The sequence below is a fragment of the Clinocottus analis genome, unplaced genomic scaffold (assembly GCF_023055335.1).
Source record: "Clinocottus analis isolate CAN_PGR_092001 unplaced genomic scaffold, fCliAna1.0.p SCAF_2, whole genome shotgun sequence".
NCBI classification, from domain to species: Eukaryota; Metazoa; Chordata; class Actinopteri; order Perciformes; family Cottidae; genus Clinocottus; species Clinocottus analis.
Genome location: NW_027175931.1, coordinates 24,450,813 through 24,461,004, shown reverse-complemented (window position 1 = coordinate 24,461,004; position 10,192 = coordinate 24,450,813). Strand labels below are relative to the sequence as shown.

The 10,192-nt window shown below is 49.4% G+C and overlaps 1 protein-coding gene across 2 annotated transcripts; it reads left to right on the top strand.

Moving 5' to 3' along the window:
- Positions 1 to 544: 544 nt before the first annotated feature.
- Positions 545 to 9,643, top strand: zgc:152863 (uncharacterized protein LOC562658 homolog). Of its 2 annotated transcripts, none has more exons than XM_068585366.1 (5): positions 545 to 795; positions 5,452 to 5,541; positions 6,541 to 6,744; positions 8,619 to 8,757; positions 8,928 to 9,643. In XM_068585366.1, the coding sequence occupies exons 2-5, from the start codon at positions 5,457 to 5,459 to the stop codon at positions 9,259 to 9,261; spliced, it is 762 nt and encodes a 253-aa protein (XP_068441467.1). In that variant the 5' UTR covers positions 545 to 795; positions 5,452 to 5,456; the 3' UTR covers positions 9,262 to 9,643. The 2 variants fall into 2 exon arrangements, with proteins under 2 accessions (XP_068441467.1, XP_068441466.1); XM_068585365.1 differs by having other exon boundaries at positions 8,925 to 9,643.
- Positions 9,644 to 10,192: the final 549 nt, after the last annotated feature.

Here is a 10,192-nt window from a genome sequence, read left to right as displayed (position 1 = left end):
AAGCTGAGTCATCGATCAGCTCGCTGACTAATTACAGGTCTGATCAAGTTGAGCCGCAGATGAAGCTTGTGTGTGTGTGTGTGTGTGTGTGTGTGTGTGTGTGTGTGTGTGTGTGTGTGTGTGTGTGTCGTTCTTTTTCTAAATACCTTTATCAACAGTAAGCACCACTTCTGTCCAGGCTGAATATCTCCACCATCAGATGGATGGATCTACATTTTTGAGCAAACGTTCATGTTCCCAGAAGGATTTTGCTGATTTTTCGTCTGATGCCACCAGCTGGTCAGCGTTTTGACTTATTCTGAGGAAAGATCTCTCTGATTGTCCAAACAGTGTTTCTGGCTCATAGGTCAGCGGTCGCAGGTTAAATTCTGATCTGTTACTTCAGTAAAGTAGTGATAACAGTATATGTAAATATTATTTATGAGAGAGAGAGACACAGAGAGAGAGACAGAGAGAGAGATTTATCTATTGGGTGTGTGTCTGTGGTGTGAGATAAAGGGAGCGTTTCCAGAATATGACGGCGCCGCGCGGGTGGGCGGTGTTTGGCGGCTCTCGGCGGCCAATCGGAGGCCGCGGGGCGCTCGGTGTCGCGCACAGCTGATCGATGAGTCAGGGGGCGAGAGCAGCAGAAACAGGTCCCACTTGTTGCTGCGCAGTAGCGGGGAGACGAGCCGACGGACCGTGAACACACCGATCCACCTCCACGTCGCGTTGCTCGGATCCGGGACCGTGAACGCACCCCGCGGCTCCCCGCAGCGCCTCCGCCGCTCAGCGCGCCTCGTCCGCGGCTCTCAGGTGAGACGCTGACAGCAGCTCCATGTCCAGTGCAGTCACACAGTGTTTTGACTTCATGTCGACGACACGCACCGATTATTCCGCCGTGTGGGTCCACATTGTGCGTCGTTTTTGTTCTGGCGGTTCGATGAGGAGAGATTTAATTATCGGGTTTGACGGTATGCTTATATTATATATTTATATGTGACGGTGATTATATGTATGTGGATAACAGCCGGATTCAAACTATGTGAATGCATAATGTGCATGCAGGTACAGTGGATATGTAATAAGTAATATGTGTATTCAGTGAGGAACAAAGCGCGCTGGATCCCGCAGACCTCCGAGTCTCTGGAGGCTTTCTGTGATCCAGGTGTTTCAGGGTCATTTCAAGTGGCTTGTGGGTCGGTGGATCTCCATTGTGTCTCTTTCTTGAAGCAGGTTTCAGTGTTTTTTAGGGTGAAATATTTCCGTGTAATTATAAACTGAAGCGTGTAATCGATTACTGGACCGAGAGAAGGTAAATCTGCAACTCTATTAATAATTTTCCAGAGATCGCCCCCATGTTTGTGCTTCTTTCACTCTTTCATGCTTTCACTCTTTCATGCGTTCATCTGGACGTCGCAGCGTGAAGCCGCTGTGACTGAAACCAGCATGTTTTATTTATACCATGAAATTACACAGAAGAGGAAGTTTTGAAGTTGGGTCTGTAGAAAAGCTTCTGCTCTTCCATTGCTGAAACATCTCATACAATCAACTAGAATACAGTTTCCCTTTTTTTACAATGCTTTGTACTGTAATTCTTTTTTAAACTGAAATATGTAGAAAAGTGTTCAAAGTTATTAAAAGGTGGAGAGCTTCCATGTCCTGACAGACATATCTGGGAGGAGTGTGTGTAAAATATGTGTTCACACCAATGAGCATTTTTTACAAAATGAAGAAGGTTGTGAAGTATCGAGGAGTAAAACAATGTCTCAGAGATGAAGCGAATTGTGAGGTTTCATTATTCTCACCGTGTAAGTAATTCAAATGAGCTCCACCGTTACCAGCTGCAACATTAAAGTAATGAATGAGGGCATCAATAATCATAATACAATATATTCATATTATGACATTAGACATTTTGCCAATTGAAGACTTTCTGATGCTTTTGCACGTTTTACCTGAGTGACTTTTGAATGCAAGACTTCACCAAGAAGTATTGCTCCACTCACTTGACCCCGAGGTTCTTCCTCCAGGAGCAGCAGAGCAGGACGAGCAACGTCCAGCCGGCCGCCCGGTCACGTGACCTCCGGTGTGCAGCCGCTGTGTTTGTTGCCTGGTGGAAGCTCCAGTTCCTCCTCTGACGTAGTTGTGGCCGGAAACATAGAATGCATCACTTCCTGTGTGCCCATGGAAAGTTCATTTCCAACAAAGAGCCACCTGAACGTTCACTGCTGCTAAATGTCACGTTGAGCTCGTTCAGCAGGACTTCTGTTGGCTTCTCCTTCTCTACCGTCACATTTACAGCGAGTGGAACTCAGTACATCCACCAAAGTACTAGGTACACATTTGAGGTACATGACTTGAGTATTTTCCTTTCATGATCCTCTCTACTTCTTCATCTCGGAGGAAAGCGTTGTACTTTTCACTCCGTTTGTCTGACAGCTTTAGTCACTTTCCAGAGGAAACTTCTTCATCCTCCTTCCTGTGAAAACCACAAACCTAAAATGTGCTGACGCTGCGTTTGTGGTAGACTGAAGGACGAAGTGTTCCTTTCTGTGTTGAGGAAAATCCTCCAACTTCTTAATCTAAATAAACTCTTTAAAAAGCCTCTTGGATCAGCTGTAAAGTGCATCCTCACAAAGTGGTAAACAGCTGTTTTAATCTGTTTGAGAACCAAACACACGCTGATCTTCTAGAACACAGAAGATTGCACGAAGCAGTAAAGAACCACAGAATGTTACGCTAAGCCACACAACCTGTTTGTGTTAACACAACTCTCTGCTGAAACCCACACCCCCCTCAGCCATGAAGGTGTGGATGAAGGAGAGGTGACGCTCTGCCTTCCAGCCCCCAGGTGTGAAGTCACCTGCAGTGAAGCTCCAAGCGGCTGTCAGCCATGTTTCCCTTCAGCTCTCTGCACCCTGCAGCAAAAGAAGAGCCAGATTGTGACATTTCAAGCCTCTGCAGAGTGATGTTTGAAGTGATGCGTCACGCCGTTTAACTTTTATTCATGAGCTTTTTGTAAGAAGAAAAGTACACAACTGCAGATGCACACAACAATGCACCAATGAGTATAATAAGTAACGCATTATGTTGTACTTTTGGTACTTAATGTTTATTTTGATGCGGATGCATGTGTGTACTTTTCCTGAAGTACCACTGTGTGAGTAAAAGCCCTGCATTACTACATTACCACTGAGTATTACTACACGTTGGTAATACTTTACCGCAGTAAAAGATCTGAGCACTTCCTCCAACCAAGGAAAGATCGTCTTGATTTAACATCACATTGTGCATTTATCACACAAAACTGATGATTCATGTCTTTGTTTTGTTTCTGAGAAGAAGAAAAAAGACATTTGAATGTTCTCTGTTCACAATAAATTCCAATTTGGCGAACATCACAGCAGAAGTTCTGATGGAGGGATAGAAGGCCGTGATGACTAAGACACAGACCTCCCACGCAGATGGTGCTCACATAAGATGTAGGGTGTGTGTGTGTGTGTGTGTGTGTGTGTGTGTGTGTGTGTGTGTGTGTGTGTGTGTGTGTGTGTGTGTGTGTGTGTGTGTGTGTGTGTGTGTGTGTGCTCCTGAGATGACGGGCGTCTCTGTTGACATGAAAGCACAACACGCACCAAAGAGCACTAAAGCGGCGCCCGACACGGCGCTGAGACGCCGCCTCAGCAGACGTCTGCTCTGTTGGCACGAGTTCCTGCTTGGCTGCCAGTCACCTGGAGAAAGAGCGGCTCGGTTCTGTTTGGCGGGTCAGAACGTGACAGGCAACAGAATCCATGTCTCGTGTTTTATAGTTTGTTCACATTCACGGCCTCGTAGCTCTCCTGCATCCAGGAAGTACCGCCATGTTGGCGTCCACGGCCGGGTTGTTTGGGTAAAAACAAGCGAGGAACGACTCAGAGCATTAAGTACATTTTGCATTACAGGTTTTGTGAAATGTTTTGAATGCAGATTATGCATTTTCATTGTCGTCACTACGCCCGGTGCTGCTGAGCCCCAAATGAGTTCTAATACTTGTGATGTTTTATATCTTTTTTTCAGAATTTTCTTGTAATTTTTGTAGTTTTTTTTCCCCCAAAAATGTTCTTTAGAACATTTTGATCATAACTTTGAACATCCAGCATGATCTAATTAAAAAATAATCATAATTTTGAGCGGTTTCCGACATGTTCAAAACGTGTGCTTGAGACCTTCACTGAGGTCCAACGTTCTAAAAACATCCCTGCTGGAGAGAACAGGCCCCAGAGAACCCGGATATGCAATAAGAACCACAGGAACAGGTCTCGGGGTCGTTTGAAGGTCAAACCACTTCAGAAATGGAAAAGCTCAAACTTCCATAAAGAAAACTACATTTCCCAGAGGCCTCTGCAACAGGCTCGTTCGAGATGAGCCAGTGATACCCTGTGATTATCACACATATCTTGATGTCATGTGATTGTTGAAGTTCAGCAACATGAGCGACTTCTCTCACACGTGAACATGTCGTCCGTGACGCCGGTTGCGCAACACCTGCGGGTTGTTTTGCAGAGCAAAGTCCAGGACGAACTGAACCTTAACGGCGGCGGAAACCTTTTCTTCTTCATCCGACAACAACAAGTCTAATGGTGTTTCCCCTTCACCATATGCTGCTGAATATGGTTCATATTAGTTATTTTGAGCTGATTCAGAAATGAGAAGCAAAGGATTCGCACGATGTTTTTTTATTGGGCGTCTCAGGAAAAAGCTGCTTTTTATTCCTCACTGCTCACGTCAGTCAAGTGTCAACAATCATGTTAATGCACACAAACGTTCATCCATGAGCAAAGTTTAAGGGGATTAAAAAAAGAACATCGCTGGGCCACCTGAGCCCAGATCCAGGTTCACCTGAAGCGAGACGACCGACGGGGGGACGGCAGAGGAGTGGTGAAAACACGCCGTGGGTGTGGCAGCCGACAGGTGTGCTGGGTTCACAGCTGACAGCTGGGTTCACAGCCGACAGGTGTGCTGGGTTCACAGCCGACAGGTGTGCTGGGTTCGCAGCCGACAGGTGTGCTGGGTTCACAGCCGACAGGTGTGCTGGGTTCACAGCCGACAGGTGTGCTGGGTTCACAGCCGACAGGTGTGCTGGGTTCACAGCCGACAGGTGTGCTGGGTTCACAGCTGACAGGTGTGCTGGGTTCACAGCCGACAGCTGGGTTCACAGCCGACAGGTGTGCTGGGTTCACAGCTGACAGGTGTGCTGGGTTCACAGCAGACAGGTGTGCTGGGTTCACAGCAGACAGGTGTGCTGGGTTCACAGCTGACAGCTGGGTTCACAGCCGACAGGTGTGATGGGTTCACAGCTGACAACACATCCACACTCGGCCCCCAGCGGGAGGAGAACCCAAACCCTCTGCGCCGCTCTCCGGTGGCCCGTCTCCTGCTGGTCTCGGTCCGTGTGCGTTCTGCTTCTGACTCTGCGTCTCTGTGGTTCTTCAGGTGTGATGTCGGCTCTGCAGCCACCGTGTGGACGCGTCAGTCTGGCGTGTGGACTCCTCCTGCTGGCGTCCTCGCCGCTGCTCACGGCAGGTGAGACCTCATGCGTTCATTGTGGCAGACAGGCAAGTATTATAACTGCGTGCTGCTGATGATAATGATGATAATGATAATAATGATAATAATACAAAGGTGTAGAATGAGGCTGAGAGAAGCACACAACATCAGAAAGTGATGGCGTCACCGGCTCTGCTGATGCTGACTGGGAAGAATTGAAGAAGCTTCACGTGTCTTTGTTAAGTTTAGTATTGATTCATTCTCAAAGGAGGAAAGACTATATTGACTATATTGAATAATATTGTGTTCAGTGTCCTCTCAGCTGACTGCAGCATGTTAGTAAAACTTGAGGGAATCGCTCTAAACGTTTGTTTTGACGCTGAGATGCTGAAGCTTTGATCATAAATGACGTCATCGCTCCTTTAAGATGACTGTGACACGCTGGATGAACTGCAGGCAGCGCGTTGCAGGACGAAGACTCTTCTGGCTCTGAGGTTGAACCTCGTCTTCCTCTCGTCTTCCTCGTCTTCCTCTCGTCATCACGGCGTCTGGTTTTCTGTTGCAGTCAAGCTAGTTTTTCGGGGACTTTTCTAGTTGCGCCGTGATGACATCATCGTCACGCCGGCCTCCTCGTGGCGGGGCCGTGGAAACCTCTGTGATGGAGCCGGGGAGGGGAAGAGGAAGTGGGTAGAATCTGCCGTGTCGAGGCAGAGTGCATTGTGGGTAAGGTTTTTTTGATCCCCGCATAGAGTTCCCCCTGCGCAGCGTTTACGCGTCGATGCTCCAAACTGAGTCTGAGAGACACACACTCACTTTGTTTGTGACGACGTCACCTCGCCTCTTATGGAATATGATGCTGACTGAACTAGCCAACAGGATATTAAACAACATCAAAGTGAAACAGCTTCCAGCCGCCTGTGGAAGCCGAGGCCTTCAAAGAGAAGCGTGTGGAGCAGAGATGTAGATCAGATGAATGACCTTGAGCGGTGGCGCGAGGTCGAGCCCCCGATGACGAGGCGCTCGTGTTCCCTACAGGCCGACTGAGCAACTGCACGCACCCGCTGCTGCCGGAGCATGGAGGCTTCCGCTGCGAGCCGTCTCCGTGCCGCGGGTTCCCCCACAAGAGCTCCATCCACTTCTTCTGCGAGCCCGGTTACCACGTCAACAACAAGGTCCGCGTCTCCAGGTGTCGTCACGGCAGGTGGCAGCCGCCGATCCCCACCTGCATCCCCACCAGAGGTGAGACAGAGGAGGCGTCAGCCGCTGAGGACGGGAAGTCAGTTCTGATAGTTCTGAGAGGGGTCATCAGTCAGTAATCTGTAATCTGTAATCTGTAATCAGTAATCTATAATCTGTAATCTATAATCTGTAATCAGTAATCTATAATCAGTCATCAGTCATCAGTAATCAGTAATCTATAATCAGTAATCTATAATCAGTCATCTGTAATCTATAATCAGTCATCTGTAATCTATAATCAGTAATCTGTAATGTGTAATCTATAATCTATAATCAGTCATCAGTAATCTGTAATCCATAATCTATAAGCAGTAGTCAGTTTTCATGTTCAGTGGGAGAGCTTTTGGTTTCATCATCTCATGACCGACTTTACAGACGCAGACGCTCTGCAGCGGAGCTGGAAGCTCTCTCCTCTCGTCTCCTCCTCTCCTCTCCTCTTCTCTTCTCTCCTCTCCTCTCCTCCTCTTCTCTCCTCTCCTCTCCTCCTCTTCTCTCCTCTCCTCTCGTCTCCCCTCGTCTCCTCCTCTCGTCTCCTCTCGTTTCCTCTCTCCTCCTCTCCTCTCGTCTCCTCCTCTCTCCTCCTCTTCTCTCCTCTCCTCTCCTCCTCTTCTCTCCTCTCCTCTCCTCTCGTCTCCCCTCGTCTCCTCCTCTCGTCTCCTCTCGTTTCCTCTCTCCTCCTCTCCTCTCGTCTCCTCCTCTCTCCTCCTCTTCTCTTCTCTCCTCTCCTCCTCTTCTCTCCTCTCCTCTCCTCTCGTCTCCCCTCGTCTCCTCCTCTCGTCTCCCCTCGTCTCCTCCTCTCGTCTCCCCTCGTTTCCTCTCTCCTCCTCTCCTCTCGTTTCCTCTCTCCTCCTCTCCTCTCGTCTCCTCCTCTCGTCTCCTCCTCTCTCCTCCTCTCCTCTCCTCTCGTCTCCTCCTCTCCTCTTCTCTTCTCTCCTCTCCTCTCCTCCTCTCATCTCCTTTCCTCTTCTCCTCTCCTCTCCTCCTCTCCTCTCGTCTCCCTTCGTCTCCTCTCGTTTCCTCTCTCCTCCTCCCCTCCTCTCATCTCCTTTCCTCTTCTCCTCTCCTCCTCTCCTCTTCTCTTCTCTCCTCCTCTCTCCTCCTCTCTCCTCCTCCCCTCCTCTCATCTCCTTTCCTCCTCTCCTCTCCTCCTCTCCTCTTCTCTTCTCTCCTCCTCTCTCCTCCTCTCCTCCTCTCCTCTCCTCCTCTCCTCTCCTCTCCTCCTTTCCTCCTCTCCTTCCTCTGTCACCATTCACTCAAACGCAGTGCGACAGGAAGAGGAAGTGGGCGAAGCCGCCGTCACTTGTTCAGCGTTTCCTCTGCGTTGTTTGCGTGAAGCTCGGTTGTGTTGCTGAGAGCTCAGAGGACCACACAAAGACTTCCTCTCGTAGATCTTGTCTGATAATCTATTTCTGCAAACGGAACAGCGTTCGTTCTGTTTCACCCACCTTGCAGATTGTTTTCCTCCACAGATTCAGTTGAGTGAATCGACACCTTTTCATGTATTTAAACACCACTTCCTCATTTTCACACTGACGCTGCACGCAAACACTTTGTGGTTTCACGGTTTTTTAATCATGAGACTCTTTCTGACAATTACTGATTATTACTTTATGATCGTGTGGATTATTACTTTCCTACTGTTTATTTATCCATTTAGGATTCAGGGTTTTATTAAAAAGAACCGCAGGATGAAATGTGCAGCTCTGGAGGTGTGATGTTAGTGTTGATCCTCCATCGTGGACTTGAGGGGCTTTAGGATGAAGATATGATTCAAAACATGGTGACTGTGTCTTCAGGTTATGTTTTGTTTGAGCAACAGGCCGGAAACCCCCCAAAAATACACAAAGTACATTTGTCCTCCTCCTCTTCCTCAGAGGGGCCGAACATGCGCTCTGAAGCGAACGACTCCATGCCCAGCATGGCCACGACGGCGGTGGGCGTGTCCATCTTCCTGCTCACCACCACCGCCTGCCTGGTCGTCAAGTCCCGCCTCTACCCCTGTCAATCACACAGGTGAGAAGAAGCCCCTCCCCCTTTGTTCCGTTTATAGAACATCTGGTTGACCATGGATCAGATGAACACATCTGGATGAAGGGTTGTGTTCAATGAGGTCATCAGACTCACCTGACCTCACCTGACCCCCCCCCCCCCCCCCCCCCCTCTCTCTCTGTGTGTCCCAGCAGCCGCCGGTCCTCAGACCAGCTGGACCTGATGGTGGACGGGCTCCCCGTCTCGCTCCCCTCCTACGAGGAGGCCGTGTACGGCAGCTGGGGCCAGCGCCTGCCGGCCTTCTCCGGGCCGGGCCCCACCCAGCTCCTGTTGGCTCAGGAGGCTCCCGGCTGTCACCCGACGTCGCTCAACAACCAATCGGACGGCAGCAACCGCCCGCTGCTGCCCAGCCCCGACAACCCCCCGCCCCCCTACGAGGAGGTCCAGTCCACCCGGTCCGGGGACCGGCAGGGGGACCGGGACGTCCGGCAGCTCCGCGTCACATTTTCAGACGACAAGGACACTTGATTGAGTTTCCACGTGAGAAGACATGTTGTCCAGCGATGGAGGATTTTGATTGACGCCTGCAGCGATCTCTGCAGAGCCACAGAAATGAAACCAGACGCACTTCTCCTGATCGGCTGCAGCTCACCAGCAGCACGCGCTAATTTAGACGAAGCACATAAGCTCTGATTGGCCGGTTGTTCGGTCACAAATACCTGAACCGCCGTGAGGTTTTGATTGTGTGAATGTGAGGAACCTTCTGATCCTGATGCCTTATCGCTACTGGGTTCCATTCTTTTAGCTGAGAACCGCCAGTTCACATAGAAACACACACACACACACACACACACACACACACACACACACACACACACACACACACACACACAGGGATCAGGAGGTTTCTCAAGGCAGCAGTCGCGTGCGTGTGTGTGTGTGTGTGTCCTCTCCGGCGGTGACGGCGCCATCGTGCAGTTGCAGAATGAAAAACCCTGTGCGTTTCCACGGCAACAGCCTCTGCTCCATCTCTCCGGTTCCACCGTTTGCAAAATCGTTTCCGTCGGTGGTTTGAATCCGGCCGGCAGCGATCAGACACTAGAGTTCAGTGAAGGATTAAAACAAACTGACACTCGGCTGCGACAACAAGCCGTGATATTTATTTTGTGTTTTGCAGATATTTAGAGACGTGAAAATGATCGGAAGTGTTTTTGGCCATGTGTTCATTCAGTGGTGAGTGAAGTATAGAATTATGATATTTTGAATAATTTAAATGTACAGTAAGGAGGATACAGAATAGTTGTTCATTCTTTTGCCCTCGTGGCCTCGGTGCAGACACACAACGGTGCTTCTGTCGTTTTCATTCCACAACCTGCAAAGAAAACCAAATGAACTGACGCTCAGCTAACATCGTGCGTGTGTGTGTGTGTGTGTGTGTGTGTGCGTGCGTGTGTGCGTG

Coding starts and splice junctions, on each gene's coding strand:
- zgc:152863 (XM_068585365.1), top strand. CDS start 5,457: ATGTCGGCTCTGCAGCCACCGTGTGGACGCGTCAGTCTGGCGTGTGGA. Junction 6,745..8,618: donor CACCTGCATCCCCACCAGAG/GTGAGACAGAGG, acceptor CCTCTTCCTCAG/AGGGGCCGAACATGCGCTCT. Junction 8,758..8,924: donor TACCCCTGTCAATCACACAG/GTGAGAAGAAGC, acceptor TGTGTGTCCCAG/CAGCCGCCGGTCCTCAGACC.